Here is a 17,149-nt window from a genome sequence, read left to right on the forward strand (position 1 = left end):
CTGAGGATGGCATACTCACAGAACAGGCACCCACAATCAAGACACCACCTGCCCAAGTAAGTAAAAGATATCAGAATTGATAGATCCAGAGCAACATTTAAGGTCAGCTTCTAGTCTGTGTTTAACCAAATCATGGATACACTTTAGGTATCCATAAGGATACCTCTTCGGTTCTTATTCTTCTCAGAACCCTTTGGGATTCACTAATTCTTGGCCTTTTTTTTTTTTGGTAAAATGATTGGGGGGTGGTTCCCTAATCTACTCACATCACACACCAACTACTTGGCTTTTTCTTTCCTTTAGATGCTACTGCTCTTCCTGACACTTGTCCTCCTTGGAGGCTCAGCCAATGGATCCCAGGGTAAGTCCTCTGCCACCTATCTCTACCTTTGACCTGATTGTTCTGCTTGAACTTCCCGAATAAGAATTAGGCATCAGAAGAGCAGCTAAATGGCACAGTGAATGGCACAGTCAGGAGGACCTGAGTTCAAATCTGGTCTCAGACACTTAACACTTTCTAGCTGTGTGACTCTGGGCAAGTCACTTAACCCCAATTGCCTCAGAAAGAAAAAATAATTAGGCATGGTCCTAGGACTGGCAGCAGATCTAATTGCAGCCTAGGTTCTTTCTTTATTCTCAGGCTCCAACTATCTCACAGGATACTTTGTGTCTTTCTTGGAGAAAAAAATAGTAAGAGAATAGTAAGAGTCATTTCATTGATTAAATGAAGTAAGGATATTCTACATATAAAAGGGAAGACTCAGGAAAGGACCACTATTTTCAAGCATCAAGTTTTAGGAGCAGTTGGCCTTCAAAAATCCTGAAAAAATAATTTACCAATTGCATAATTTTATAAACTAGCTAATTCCCTCTGAATATTACATATTTAATTTTCAGAGTTTTTGGCACTCAAGATCCATGGCTCTGTTGTTCACCTATTTCTCTGTAATGTATACCATCCTGAGCTTTAGGTCTTGCTTAACTGAGCCAATTTCCTCGTGCCATAGCCCATTTTCTTAAACCTGGTCCAAGGAGACTTATTGTCTCACTCCAGGACTTCTTTTCACCATTCTACAACTTTCTACATGCTCCCTAATTATCCTTTCTGTTTGTTTCTCTCATGCTATACAATATTAAACTAGATAATTGGCTCTGGCATCTGCCCCTTCCCTTCTTCACCTTCCTTCCATACACTTCAGACTAGCCAAGGTCATTTTCTCGTATTTACAAGGGATAAAAGAGACCAGTCAAGACAGCATAAAAAGAAGAAACAGATACAATCAGCACCTCTACAATCTGTTCCACAAACCCTAGAAAACACACCAGATTTTGGCCTTAGATAGAAGTTTTTAAAAATCCCCCAGTCATTCATTTTTCCACTACAAGCTAGAATATGGAGACAGAAAGCCTGTGGACACTGAGGACTGTCCAGTCCTTTTGTTTTTTTTACAAGTAAAGCCTCAGAGAAAAACATATCTTGAGTACAAGTTCCACCAGGATTCCAAGGAGAAATAAATAATTTTTTAAAAAATGTTTTTAAAATTATGTTATAAATATATGTTCAAGGTTTAAGAGAATATAAAAAGTAAAGAATAACAAAGGTTTGGAAAGTGTCATCCACAGAAGTATGTTGTTAGAATGCTAGTGATAACTCACTGGAATTGGTAGAAACAATGCTTGAGTTTACACCTTTGAGAATTCACACATTGGCTCACACATTGGAGTTCACAAGTATGGGAGATACACAAAACTTTGTAATTTTGTGAATTTACACTTCCCATAATCCCACTCTCAGAGGAGGAGTCAACCTTTGGGTTCACACCTTTAGGAGATCAGATATAAGAAGCTCTTAGAGTTTCAGTCAGTCAGTGGAGGAGATTGAGTCAGGAGATGAGCTAGAGGCAGAAGCTGGAAGAGCCAAAAGATAAGCTACAAGAACTCTGGGAACCAAGGAGGGAGAGAGGCCTCTAAGAAAGCTAATGGGGCCCAAGGAAAGAGATAAGACTTAAAAGGAGAAAATAAACGTTTAGATTTTATCAACTGGCTGCATTTGAAGTGATTATTGATCTGAATTGAAACTAAGTCTGCCTCCAGAAAACCTCCCCAAGAAACCTGCTCCCAGAGAACCATTATATTATACAAAGGAAGAGAACACCACATTCTAAAATGTCTCTTTCCTTGGGCCTGGTTAGCTTTCTTAGAGGCCTATCTCCATTTTTGGTTTCAAGAGCTCTTGCAGCTTGTCTTTTAGCTCTTCCAGCTTCTGCCTCTAGCTCAACTCTGACTTGTGGCTTCTCAATCTCTAACTGATGCTCCCCTCTCAATCTTTTCAACTGAACTGTCCTGACCGAGCTCAGCTGTTTTTATGCTCTCTCAAAGGTTGATTCCACCTCAAAGAGTGGGATTATGGGAGGTGTGAATTTGGATATCTCATACTGAACCCTGAACTCTCCCAAACGTGTGAACTAGTGTGTGAGCTAATGTGTGAGCTCTCAAAGGTGTTAACTTAAGCATTATTTCTATCAATACTAGTGACTTAACACCTTGTAAGGATTTGCTCTGATGTGTGAACCAATAAGCACTTGTATTAATTCCATTGAGTTAACACTAGGGTTCTAACAGTATGTGATCAGATAAGAGAGCTATCTCTACTTCCTTGCTCAAAGGAAAAAGGGGACAGAAAGAGCTGTCACATAAACTTTTCACCATTATTTTGAAAATCAAAACATTTCCACCTGAACGTCTGGTCAACCAAAAATACACAGCAGATACAGCTTTTCTTTTGTATTATCCTGAAAAATGAGGTAGGCTGGTTTGGGAGTGAAGGCTGTGGATGTATCTGTAATTAGACCCCATTCTGTTCAGTTGAAGTAATGATCCACCCTGAAAAAGTTCAAAGATCTGTCTAATCCTGCAGATTCACCAGGGTAAAGTAATCAGCTCATTTCAGAGAATGTTGGAAGAATCATTTCCATATTTGAACATGAATGGAATCATTCAGGAAACTGGTCAAAGGATGAAAGTATCACTAGAGGAGGAGTGTTAGCATCTTTGCATCTTGTTAGGGAGAAGTTCTTGTCCCCTGCTGCAAGGGCTTAACTTAACTCTCCAGTTACTTGCTGACAGACAGCCCCTCTGATCTCTATACCAGAACCATGGGGCTGATTTGTATTTAGTAGACTTGAAACATTATTGGGAGTAAGGATAGTCTGGATAAGATTTTGCTTATTACTCTTATAGCATTCTAGTCCTTTTTCTCTTTCAGAAAATCAAAACTCAACTAAACCAGCAGAAGGCTTCAATTTTGTTATTTCTAAAAAGGGGCAGATAATCAGTGGAATCAGGATCCAGATTGGAATATCAGGTTACCTGAGTAGGTGAGTAGGTCTGAAGAAGCAAATTGTTGGGTCCTAAGTGCCCTATTTAACATGGCAAGTCATGTTACTTTGATCCTGCTGTCTCTCATTAAAACACACATATGATTGCACATATGGGGGAATGGTGATGTAAATCTTTGGAAAGGCTGAACAGGGAGACCTACTACATTCAATTCTGCTATTATTCTTCAATGGTCTGACCTGGGATGGAGAATGTTTTACCAAAGCTAAGGATTGCAATCTATATGATATGACTGGAAGGATAATAGAAAAACCTCTGCTACTCAGAAACCACGGGAGGTGGTAAATGGCCCCTCACTGGAAGTTTTCAAGCACAGACTAGTTGACCGCTTGTAGGGATGTGTTGTAAGTGAGAATTGTAAACTTTGACAATTTTTGTTAAAGGGTAAGGAATTAGAACTAATTCTCATAGTCTAATGTTTTTTCTTCTAGCTTCCAAGTACACTATGGGAATGATGGAGCCCAATATATGGTAGTATCAATGGATCGCTCCAGGAAGTCACCCGGAATACAAATGAGTCCATTATCCAAGTGGAAGGCAGCAATGATAATACAAAGTGCCTTATGCATATCACTTTCAGGACTAACCAAGGCAGGAAATTTGAGTTTGGCAAAATTGGTTCAAATCAGTTCAAAGCTTTCCCCACAATGGAAGGGAAGGTACTGACCTCTATCTTTGGACGGTATGAGTCAACATGCATATTATACCTTGAATTTGATTGGGTATATCCTGAGAAACCAGAGGAACAAAACCCAAAACTCCCCACAAAGACAACCAGTAAAAAAGTTTCTGGCTAAAAGCAACCCTAGTCATTTACTATTTCCCTAAACGCCCAAACCATAGGATGAAAGAGATGGTAGTGATAATTCAAAATATTTAAACCCTGTTCATAGATTTGATACCTTATATGATCTAGTACCTGGCCATAATGGTTACCTTTCAACCTACCCTATATAATTGCAATCATGATTTCCAAAATTCTTTAGGCTCTGCATACAGCCATGATTTTCATAATTTCTAAGTAAAAGAAATCAAGGAATATATTGCACTAGTTTAACAGACAAGGAAGAAGGAGTTGGAGGGAGGAGGTTGTGAAATGACTTTGATTTGGCTCATATCACTCATAGTAAGCCTCAGGACCGTGGATCACAAAGGAGCTGAATATACAAGAGGTGATTTAGGGCTATGATTGGGGGAAAGGGTCATAAAGTATATGATTTCTGGGAAAAGGGAAAATTTTCTGGAACAAAAAAGTATCACATTTTAACTTTCTTAATAAAGTTTCCACAAAATCATAGTGTAATCTTTGGATGATTTTGTTAAAGAGAAAGATATCTGGCAAGAATCAGACTTTTTAACCAAGGGGGGAAAGATTTTGAAATAGTATGGACATGGTGATCCTTTATTATAAAGTGAAAAGATTTTGGAGACCAAGGGCTGGCAGAAGACTGAATAAAACAGTGACCTAAAGTGTTATCCAAGAATCTTTTCTTCCTTTCATAAGGACCTATACTAATCCATAAGATCCTACTGGACCATATTTGTTTAGATGTTCTGAGTCTAAGAAGCCTACTTGCTACTTTCAAAAATATTTCTCCTCACACTTAAAATGTTTATAAACATGAACATGGATTGCTATGTGTCTTCAGGAAGACCTGAATGTACCAGCAATTTTCTTGCCACAAGGGGATGTTTGGGACACAGAGACTATGAGATGTCTTCCCTAGTCTGCAGATGTCCAGTTTTTGTTCTCTATGCTACAGGTCATCCTGTCATCTTCTCACTTCCTCCTTGTAACTCTCCATTTAGCATTTGTTATCTCATTTGTTCCTGTCTTCTTTCTACTTCCAGCTCTTCTTAGGATCAGGGGAATAACTGTCTTTCTTTCTTCTCAACCCCTGAAGGTTTTCTCTTCTTCTTTCTAGAGATTCCATCATCCTGTAGTCATTTCAGGGAAAATTGCTTTTCCTCCTTGTCCCTGGGACTCACACCGGCTATTCTACAAGTGGTTTCAGATTCCAAGTACTAGTTCTGGCTCTTGGAGAAGGTTTTTGAGTATTTCAAAGAGATAATATAATTTGTTCAGCTGGAGAATTGACTGGATAAATGGGACAAGGATTTAAGAATAATCTGTTTAGAAGGTTTTCAGTGGCTCTGCATCAGGGAGAGGGTTAATGCTATAGGAGTAGGGGCAGCCAGAGTAGCAAATGAAGTATACTTCATCTGAGGATTTATCACAAAGGCTGAGCAGTTGTATCCTTCCTTGATCTCTGCTCTGCCTCTCCATTTTGCTCAATGATTGATCATTGTCTGGAGAATGGCATTGCTTTCTTAATCACTTCATTGTGCCTTTAGATTTTGCTTACTCATTGTGTGTATTATAGATAATGAAAATTCATTTTAATTAAGTTATGAGTTCTTGCTAAAAAGATTGGCAATTTGGGTATTCAGGAATTAACCAGCTGGGAAGACAAATTTTCTATCTGGCAACGTGAGGTTGCATGGACACCTAAAGTGCTTTTTAAATTTTATTAATAATTCATACAAATATATCATATAAATATATCCTTCCTAAAGGATAGAACTGAAATATGATCTGTGCATTGTTTTACACGTGGAATAAGGAGGATAACCATATGAGCAGCATAATCAGAAATGTGGGGGAAAGGGTACCCAGCATAAGTACTGTCATCTTTGACACCTGCAAAGATTCACATTGTTCTAGAAATGAGGCACAATAGAAAATGGGAATTTTCAGAGTATGCTCTAGAAAGCAGAAGTCTCTATGGAAGAGGCCAGAATGAATTTTTGATTACATAAGGAATAGAGACTGAAAAGATTATAGATAAATATAGTGGTCTTTAACCAGAAAAAAAAAAGAAGACATAAAGAGATGGTGAATAATGAAGAGGATGAGAGAAACCCTCTGTCAAAAAAGGGGTGCAAACTCCTTAAATTGAAAAAATATGATCACGATTAGTTCAAGGCAAGAAAGGAGAATCTACTTAACTGGGAAGAACAAAGGAGTAAGATAACAGGAGGAGAAAAAAAAAAGAGAAAAAGGAGCAGCTAGGTGGTGCAATGATTAGAGCACCAGCCTATAAGTCAGGAAGATCTGAGTTCAAATCTAGTCTCAGACACTTAACACTTCCTGGCTGTGTGACCCTGGGCTGATCACTTAACCCCAATTGCCTCAGGGAAAAAGAAGAAGAAATTAAAAAACAGTTAATAAATAAAACCTCAACAGGAATAGCAATATTGTGGAGGAGAGAGAGCTGGTGTCCATGATTTTTTGAATCTACATCTCTCATTATCTCCTGGGGTTTGAGCCCAGAGACCCCATTGAGTTGTAGTATGGTCTCAGACAATGACCTCAAAATGATTCGTTCTATATTCAGAGTCCTTCTTGATGTGAATAGCATTTTTCTTCAAGTCCTTTCTACTTACCTTGGATCATTGTGTTGCTGAGAAGAGTTGAATCATAGTTTATCATCATACAATGTTACTGACATTGTATGTACTGTGTACAATGTTTTCTTGGTTCTGCTCATATTACTTTGCTTCAGTTTCTACAATTCTTTCCAGATTTTCCTGAAATCTGTCTATTCATCATTTCTTACTGCACAATAGTATTCCATTACATTCATATGCCACAGTTTATTCAGTCACTCCCTAATTTATGGGTATGACAATATTTTGTCACTATGAAAAAGACTGTTATAAATATTTTGCACATGAAGGTCCTTTTCCCTTTTTTATGATCTCTCTGGGATATAGACATAATATTGTTATTGATGCGGATTGCGATCCCTTTAAAAATTGATTTATTTCTGATTCCCAACCCCTCCTAGCTGATGCATTATCAATCCAGGAAGCTACGACCTTTGATTCACAAATCCTGGTCAAAAGCATCCCTTTGAATTCCAATAGAAGATCCAGGCCTGTCCCAGTCCCCATCCGGATCTGAGCCAACTTGGGCCCTCCCAGCCCCCATTCTAATGATCTGCTCAGGTTTCCCAACCCCCACCAAACAAATTCTAGCTCCCACTGGAACCCAGAAAGGGGCCAACTTGGGACTCCACCCAAAGGCCCCTCTAGCTGAATCTCTTATTATAAAAGAATCAAGCTGAAGCCCTCTCTTTGCAGAGGGTTGAAACTCACTGGCACCATGCCTAGCACCCCAAGGACCCTCTGTCCACTGGAACCCTGTTTCCAGTGCCCTTCTCTCTCTACCTTTACCTATTTCCTTAATTAGACTTTAACCTTACTTCCAAATCCCATAATAAACCTCTTTTATCAGTCTAGATTTTCAGGCCTGTAAATTCCTTTACAGGGGACTTTTGTGCTGTTACTAGACCTCATTTAACTCCGTATCCTTGTGCCGAATCCAAAGGGGTTGTAGGGGAGCTCTATTTGACTCCCTGTACCCCAAACCTGCCACTAGACCTCAATTAAACCCTAATTTCATTTAGGTACCCCATATCTAGACTTCATAATTATTGCTAGGTCAAAGGGTATACACAATTTTATAACCCTTTGGGCGTAGTTCCAAATTGTTCTTTTGAATGATTGTATTTATTCATAATTTCACCAGCTATACAATAGTGTACCAATTTTCCACGTCCTCACAAACATTTATTATTTCCTTTTTTGTCATTTTAGCCAATCTGATAGTTATGAAGTGGTACCCTAGAGACATTTTAATTTACATTTCTCTAACCAAATATGATTCAGAGTATACATAGCTTGATATCTTCATCTGAAAACTATATGCTTATATCCGTTGACCTTTTATCAGTTGGGAAATGACTTGTATTCTTATAAATTTGACTCAGTTCTCTATATATTTGAGAAATTAGGCCTTTGTCAGAGGTACTTGATGTAAAGATTAGTTTCCTAATATTCTGCTTTCATTTAAATCTTGGTTGCATTGGTTTTGTTAGTACAAAAGCCTTTTAACTTAACATAATTTAAATTATATATTTTGCATTTTGTAAAGCTCTCTATCTCTTGTTTGGCCATGAGTTCTCCTCTCCAAAGATCTGACAGATTGATAATTCCCTGATCTTCTAATTTGCTTACAATGTCATCCTTTATGTCTAAATCATACACTTATTTTTTGATATTATCTTGGTACATGGTGTGAGGTGTTGGGTCTATATCTAGTTTACGTCTTATTGTTTTCTAGTTTTTCTAGCAGTTTTTATCAAATAGTGAGTTCTTATACCTAAAGTTTGGATTTGAGAATTTATCAAATAATGGGTTACTATGATCATTAGCTACTTTGTCTTGTGTACCAAATTTATTCCACTGATCCATAACTCTATTTCCTAGCCAGTAACATATAATTTTGATGATTACTACTTTGTAATAGAATTTGATATCTGATATTGTTAGGTCACTTTCTTTTGTAATTTTTTTCATTAGTTCCCTTGATATTCTTGACCTTTTGTTCTTCTAGATAAATTTTGCTGTTACTTTTTTCTAGCTCTATTGGATGATTTTTTTGGGGGGTAGTTTGATTAGCATGGCACTGACTAAATAAATAATTTTAGGCAGAATTGTCAGTTTTATTATATTGACTTGGCGTAGCTATGAGCAATTAATATTTCCCTAATTGTTTAGGTCTGACTTTTTTGTGTGAAAAGTGTTTCGTAATTGTGTTTCTGAGTTTGTCTTGGTGTGTAGACTCCTAAGTATTTTATATTGTTTAGTTATTTTTAAAGGAATTTCTTTTTCTATTTCTTGTTTCTGGGTTTTATTGGTCATATTAAGAAATGTTGATGGTTTATATGGTATATTTTTCATGTAGCAATCTTGCTAAAGTTGTTAATTTTTTCAACTAGTTTTTTAGTTGGTTCTCTAGGATTCTCTAATGTCAGAGTCTATCTCCAGTGAATACTGAAAGTATGAATCTGAAATGAATATCCAAGGCCAGGTGAAGGATATGCTTTGCAATTTCCATTCATTAATCTGAAAGCTAGGATATATACTCTTTAAGATAGTGTTATATTAACACTAGCTACCTTCAGGTGACTATATACAAACAAAGTATGCATAAACCATACTTTGACATTTCAATATCTGCCTTAACTATCAATACCAAGGTACTTATAAAAACAGAATTGTAAATAGCATAGTTATGATGCTCATCAATACCAACAGAATTGTAAATAGTTGTGATATTTATCATTATCAAGGTATTTATTGTAATAGAGTTGTAACTTGCAGAATTTAACATGCCAATATATTTACCAAGACAATCATAAATAGCATAATTGTGATTCCTTATTCCTGTCACATGCATTCTTCATCAAGGTTTTCCTAAATTTGTCTCTAGTATGTCTTTCTCTGCAGTGAATAGGAATGGATGCTGCATTTTGTCAAAAGCTTTTTCAGCATCTATTAAGATAATCATATGATTTCTGTTGGTTTTTATTATTGATTTGGTCAGTTATGTTGACAGCTTTTGTAATATTGAACCAGTCCTGTATTACTGATATAAATCCCATACATAATGGGATAGTTATAGTGTATAATCCTTGTGATAAAATGCTGTAATCTCTGTGCTAGTACTTTGTAAAAAAAAAAAAAAAATGCATCAATATTCATTAGGGAATGAAGTCTCTTTTTTTCTTTTAGCTTTTCCCAGGTTAGGTATTGATGCAATATTATTTTGTGGTCCCCTTGTTATGCCTCAATTTCCCTGCATTAGTTCTCCTGAATTATAATATTTCAGTTACCCTGAGTTAGTATTATGGGCCTAATCTCCCCTCTTTCCACTAGGACTGAGAGAATTGGACCTCAGGATTCTAGTTGCTCTACATTCCAAAGAATCATAAACTCCAGATATCTTATCTCAAAATACCTAGAGGACTTCTTATCTTTATAAGATCATCATGTGTCTAGCATCTTCACTTATTAAATTTTATTATCTTTCCTTCTTACCCCCAACCTGTCAAAATTGAATTCGTGGATGTTTCCTAAAGTTCCCACTCACAAATGCTCTGCCCTCCACCTCTGCCTTTGTTTCTCTGATTGCTAAAGCCCTTTATGAGTTCCTGGAATCCCTCACTCATTGTTGGATACTTTGAGAGAAGAGTCTGATTCAGCTGACTAGTCCAAGCTCTCAATTAATAAACTATTAAAACCTCTAATCTCTATCTTGCCTCAGTTTCTCCAGCATTACACCCTGATTTTAGGGGAAGAGTTCTATTCTGGCAGAGAGTCAGGGAATCCTGAGTCTTTTGGTTTTGGAGTCTGCCTCAGGAAACTCCCACACCCAATCTATCTGATTCTGAATACACTATTTCTTAGTTCATTGCTCACTGATGATCTGGTCAATGATGATCAAATTTTAAAGATCACCCCTCAACCTGAGACTACTTACTACCTTGCCCTACCCTTGAACCATAGAATTAGCATATATATGGTAGAAGGTGGGTAAAAGTATGTCCTTTGCTTCTCTTTCTTTACTGAATTTCCTTACAATTCAGTCTGTTTTATAATGGCGTTACCATTGTTTTCAATAATCTTTGCTCCTTGACTGGGAGATGAGTTCAAGCCAGCAAATTCTTTTGAGACACCCTGTGACACTGGTCTGGGACCCCAAACTTTTAGGCTTCCCTTTCCCAACCTCAACAGGATGAATACCATATTTGTATCATAAAAGAAGCTTCATAGAACTCCTTTTTTTGCTTATTTTCCTCAATAGTTTATATAACATTGGAATTTATTGTTCTTTAATGTTTGGTATCATTAACTTGTGAATTCATCTGACTGTGGGGATTTTGTCATAGGGAGTTCATTAATGGCTTGTTCAATGTCTTTTTCTCAGATGGGATTATTTAGGCTTTTTATTTCCTGATTTGTTAATCTAGGTTATTTATATGTGGGATGCAAAGATCCTAATTCAAACTGACTGCTCAAAAGCATGGTATACAAATAGAAAGTTTCTTTATAGAAGCAGGACAGTCCCTTTACCAGAAAGTCTGGAGCAGAGGAAGCCAAGTTTACAGAAGTAAGGATCATAGTTATATAGTCAAGGTTTACAGAAATTATTTACCCAGCGATCTCTTGTTAATCCTTTTAAAATCACTGGCAAACTCCATCTTTATTCCTTATTTATCTTTGGAATACAGATGGACTTTTTTGTGGTACAAAGGTCTTGGTTAAGCAATAAATATTTCAAAATGTTATTAAGAAAAAGGGGTCTATTTGCTCCAAAGGTTAGTAATTATTAATTAAGCAAGAGGGGTTAAAAGTTTCTAAATAGTAACTAAGGGGATCTGGTCTATTTTAGGCTTTTCTCAATCAATCAGAGAGGGAAAGGCTAGATATCTCTTGTCCATTAAACAAATAGTCAGTTTTTTTCTCTAAGCAATTGAGTAAAGGTCAAGGGGATGTCTCTTAAATGTTTTCTGCTGGAAGAGCAAGTCTTTGCTCTTCTTCCAGAGCCTAATGATTAAACAGAGCCTCAGTGCTGAGTCTTGAATTACCCAAGGTTATTATTCTGAGAAGTACTCAGTTTCCTATTTCACTCATTTATATTTTCATAAATATTCATTGATTTTGCTCAGATTGTCAGATTTAGTGGCATATAATTTGCTAAAAATTTCCTAATGATTGCTTTATCCTAATGATTTTCTTTGTTGGTAGTGATTTCACTTTTCTCATTTTTGATATTGGAGATTTGGTTTTCTTTATTTTTATAAAACCAAATTAACCAATGATTTATCTATTTTATTGGGTTCTCCCCCCCCAATAAAACTAGCTCCTAGATTTATTTATTAGTTCAAGAAGATTTTTACTTTAATCTTATTAAAGTATTTGGTTTTCAGGATTTCAGATTTTCTGTTCACTTGGGACTTTTTCCTACTTTTTTTTTTAGTTACATGCCTAGTTCATTGATCTGTTTTTTCCATTTTGTTGGTGTAAGAATTTAGAGAAAGAAATTTTCCCTTCAGTACTGTTTTGGCTGCATTCCATACATTTTGGCATGTCATCTCATTGTTGTCACTCTCTTTAATGAAACTACCAATTGTTTCTATGATTTGTTATTTGACCCACTTTAGGATGAGATTATTTAGTTTTCAATTAATTTCGAAGTTATTTTTCTACTGCCCTTTGTTGAATGTAATTTTTATTGCATTATGAGCTGAAAAAATATACTTAATATTTCTGCCTTTTTTTGTATTTGATGTTGAGGTTTTATGCCCTGTGACATGATCTATTTTTGTTTAGGTGTCATATGCTATTGAGAAAAATATATATTACTTTCTGTTTCCATTCTGTTTTTGCTATTTACCTTCTTAATTTCTTTCCTACTTATTTTTTATTGGATTTACCAAATTCTGAGAGCAGAAAGTTGATGAGGTTAGAGAACAACAAAAGGAAGACATCTTTGTGCTAGAAGGAAAGATCCACTGGATTAGGTGTAAGAGAAGGAACTATGGTCCAGAAAAACTGACTCAGTTTGACAAGACCTAAAGCCCGGAACTGGTTGCTTTTAGAGAGAGAAAAGGGATATATGGAACCATCAGGTCCAAAGCCTGAGAACCTTAAAAATCCAACTTGTTGTAAAAAGGAAATTGTATGACTGATATGATTTGGCCATTGGTGAGTTATATTTTCATGATTTTGAACAAACAGCTCACCCTGCAGAACTAGGGAATATTCTCCCTCAAAGAAGGTGATAATTAAGTTTTCTTTATTGCTTCCTTTCAGTTTACCAGGCAGGAAGTTCTTCCTTCTGTTTGACCTCTCAGTTCTTTACCAATGATGGGATTATTCCAGTAGAATGAGTAGGAATATTTAAGGTACCACTCCACCTATCCTCAATTCATCTTGCATTCTCCAGATTCACAATTCTCCTTGATCTTGTTTTCCTCAGTATCAACTAAGCAGCTGAACTACTGGATAACTCATTCTAACCAAGTTTCACTTCTCCTTTATGTTCAGATCGAATTTTCTTCCATAAAGAACAAGGAGAAGACAAGATGAGAAATGATTCAAAATAAGGGACTGTTCTTCCCATGCATTTTCCAGGAGATTCCAGTGTTTTTCACAATTGTTGGGGAATTCCATCAGTCTGACTCCTGTAACCAAGCTTAGAAGTCAAAGGTTATGTGCCCTCTATCTTTAAGAGCAGCCAAGTAACTATTGAAGGAGGCATCTGGCCATAAGGGCTGTGGATCCAAGTCTCAAAACTCAAATATCCGCTCTTTCCTAGGTCAGTTTTGTCTTCTCCACATGCCTCTGAGTTGCTATGGGAGGCCAATCCTCCTAAACTCAGGCGCCTTATCAATTTCTCTTGAGCTTCCTATTGGCAGAATTAGTTGAAGATCTCATTCTGAAAAATAGGAAGAGATTTGTTCATGTTATCTTAGGATCAAAGAATCACAGAATCTCAGAGTTATGAAGGATTCCATGGAACCCAACCCCAACCCCAGAAGAAATCACCTCTATAACTTCTTGACAAGTTATAAAGTCTTCTTTTGAACCTCCAGTGATGAAGTGTTCCCTACCATTTCATGGTTATACAACTGTGATTGTTGGGAAGTTCCCTCATGTTTATATCAAAACTGCCTTCTTGCATCTTTTACCCTTCACTTAATTCTGCTTCCCTAAGTTCCATAGAAAAAATTTGTTCTCTCTCACATCAATAAAATGATAGTCAGTGATGGTTCTTTAAATACTTGGATGATCCTGGCTGAATTAAGCCATCTCTTTTCAGTTTTAGTTTTATTTTTTTAATATAGCTTTTTATTTACAAGTTATATGCATGGGTAATTTTACAGCATTGACAATTGCCAAACCTTTTGTTCCAATTTTTCCCCTCCTTTCCCCCATCCTCTCCCCCAGATGGCAGGTTGACCAATACATGTTAAATATGTTAAAGTATAAATTAAATACAATATAAGTATGCATGCCCAAACACTTATAGCCATCTCTTTTCTATGAGAAATACTATTACTAGTGTTAAGTATTGATATAGTTCTAGGCACTCTCACAACACTCTTACCTCCCTCTCCTGAAGTAAGAAAAAAAAAATCTCGTAGAGGTGGCTAGAGCCTGGGAAGAGAAAATTGAGCTTCATTTGAATCTGCTTCCAGTCCCAGAATGCTTGTCCCTAATTCAAAACTAAACCTTACTCTGGGAGTCAGAACAGAACAGCAAGGTCATCAGCAATAAAAGTGGAAGTCTTGCATTGGACTCCATTGGCTGAGCCTCCAAGGAGAGTAAGAGTCAGGAACAATAACAGCATTTGGAGGGAGGAAGGAGTTCAAGGAATTAGTGAATGTCTGGGAGGGAGTGGGATATAGGTATAGTATATTCTGTGCCTCTGGGGAATGGATGTGTCCTCCTCTCCTCTACCTTTCTTCTAACTCTTCTTAACTCTACTTCCTCCTCTTCCTCTATTTCTCTATTTTACACCCTTGCCCCCCCCCCCCATAAGACAGAGCCTTAGTGAACTCCAGGGATTTCTGAAAGGGGAAATAGGAGACACAACTTTGTGTGAGATAAAGAACCAATGTGCAAAAACCCAACTCTCTCCTCTTCATCTCCTAATATTTGAGCCCAGAAATACTGTAATGCCAGAGAAACTGAGGCAAGATAGAGATTAGAGAGTTTTAATATTTTATTTATTGGAGAGCTTAATTGATTGACTGGATCAGACTCTCATCTCAAAGTATACAGCGTTGAATGTGAGACTCCAGGGTTTTTTTAATAGGACCACAATAAGAAGAAAAACAAAGACAGAAGCCAAAGAGTGGGAATTTTCAGAGATGGACCATAAATTCGGTTCTGATAGGTTGAGGGTGAGAACTATGAATTCTTACTAATTGGGAGGTAAAGAGGGGTCCTGTCTAGAGACAGGATGTCTGAAGAAATAGAGGTAAAGATGTCAATTAGGTATCTGAGATAGAACATCTGGAGTCTTATCTTTTGCAGTGTTTAGAGTGGCTAGTACAGCCCTAATGGACAGAAAAAAGGGGGGTTGCATATTAACTCAGGGAAATTGAGATATTATAATTCAGGGAAACTAATGCAGGAAAACTAAGGTAGAACAGTTCAAGAAACTGTGACATAATAGTGCCACTAACTTTTAGTATGTCCTCAGAAACTGACTTTAGTCTATAAACTCTTGCATCACTTAGTTACTTTGGGGTTTTGTTGTTGTTGTTGTTTTAGTTTTTAATTAATTTATTTATTTTAATACACATTGCTTCGTGAATCATGTTGGAAGAGAAAAATCTGAACAAAAGGGAAAAACCATAGGAGAGAAAGAACACAGAAAAAAGAAGTGAACACAGCATGTGTTGATTTACATTCAGTCTCCATAGTTCTTTTTCTGGATGCAGTTAGCATCTTTTGTCCAAAGTCTATTAGAATTACTTTGGTCACTCAGTTACTTTGACAGGTGGTTTTGAGAACCTCCTCTATGACTGTGGCATTTTCAGTTTGGTGTGTTATATGTTGACTCAGGTGCTTCAAGAAGCCTTTTTCCCCAGCCACAAGACCCAGCTTCTTGTTCAAGTTCATCATTGAGTTTCTCTCTAGACCTAAGCCCAAGATAATGGTAGTCATTCAGGTAGGAATTACCCAGACTGTTCCTTCCCCAGCCATTCATGATGTACAGTGTTGTCCTTGCCCTGAAGCCTAGACCAAAAGATGCGACCCAAATTGGCCTGATCCTTTTACTTGTGACACTGGCCCCCAGGACCATTCTGAGGAGTCCCTTGGCTCCCTTAAGGCCTTTGGGGATTGCTGGCCTTAAGGGAAAAACTCTAGAGTTTAAGGTCTGACCATTTTCATTCTTTAGCTTGAAGACAGAAAATAGGCCTGAATGCTCTCCCAAGGTACCTGAGGCCACTTTCCACAGACCAGGTTCCTGATATGCACATCCAGGAACTTGTGACTCTTTCCCTCACAAACAGTGCCACCCCTATATCTCCAAGCTAATTTCCTCACTGTCCTCCAGGCATGAGATATCTTGAATTCTGGGACAGTCTGGCTTAGAGCAAGAATGAGCCTTACTTCTTGAATACATGGAGAGTGGCTCCCTCTCCCTCTGTCTTTCCATTTGTTCAATCCAAGTTCCAATAATTATTTTGATATTTTGTTGAAGACCATAGGTATTCTCTGTTTATTAAACAAATGGTAGCTAGGTTTTTAGCTCATTCCCAAGCTTTCATCCAGGTTTAGTTTTAGCTTGAAAGCAACAGGGAAAAACAAATAAAACCTTGGCCATTGTGGTGGAGCTATCATAAGTGATAAGTGGCCCCTATTGTGAGGGCAGGATGTTTTCTTTCTACATACTTCTAATGATTTTCCCTTGCAATATTACTTGAGGATCTGTATCTTGTTTTTTTTTTTTTTTTACATAAATAAGTTCTAGAGAAAGTACCATTTTTCTTGAAAGTGTATGATACACATAAAAAAGAAGGGTAAGAGGGAGGGGTGGTGTCATTGGGCATTCACTTAGCCTGACAGCATCAGAATATCTAAAATAATATAGTAAATACTTTTTATGTATGTAGTCTTGTGCCATGGGAGGGTAGAATTAAAACATCCAAATGAATTGTCTTCTCAGTAGAGAGGTCAAATTGTATAAGAGATGATACATTTAATGTGTATACATTTAATCACAGCTGTTTAATTGTTTAATTAATTAAGTTTTTAATCAGTTGTTTTTGCTTAACTGTTTTAAAATTTAATGTTTAATATTTTATTCATTTTTGTTACA

General features: G+C 36.9%; 1 protein-coding gene across 1 annotated transcript; it reads left to right on the top strand.

Moving 5' to 3' along the window:
• The first annotated feature begins 303 nt into the window (after positions 1–303).
• LOC111720057 (zymogen granule protein 16 homolog B-like) lies at positions 304–4,196 on the top strand. Its single transcript, XM_031961161.1, has 3 exons — positions 304–361; positions 3,266–3,377; positions 3,875–4,196. The coding sequence occupies exons 1-3, from the start codon at positions 304–306 to the stop codon at positions 4,194–4,196; spliced, it is 492 nt and encodes a 163-aa protein (XP_031817021.1).
• Positions 4,197–17,149: the final 12,953 nt, after the last annotated feature.

The sequence above is a fragment of the Sarcophilus harrisii genome, chromosome 3 (genome assembly GCF_902635505.1).
Source record: "Sarcophilus harrisii chromosome 3, mSarHar1.11, whole genome shotgun sequence".
Lineage (NCBI taxonomy): Eukaryota > Metazoa > Chordata > Mammalia > Dasyuromorphia > Dasyuridae > Sarcophilus > Sarcophilus harrisii.

Bases quoted from the DNA above. Each gene is read 5' to 3' on its own strand.
- LOC111720057 (XM_031961161.1), top strand. From the start codon at position 304: ATGCTACTGCTCTTCCTGACACTTGTCCTCCTTGGAGGCTCAGCCAAT. The intron at 362-3,265 runs GTAAGTCCTCTG...TTTCTCTTTCAG, and splicing joins CTCAGCCAATGGATCCCAGG to AAAATCAAAACTCAACTAAA. The intron at 3,378-3,874 runs GTGAGTAGGTCT...AATATATGGTAG, and splicing joins ATATCAGGTTACCTGAGTAG to TATCAATGGATCGCTCCAGG.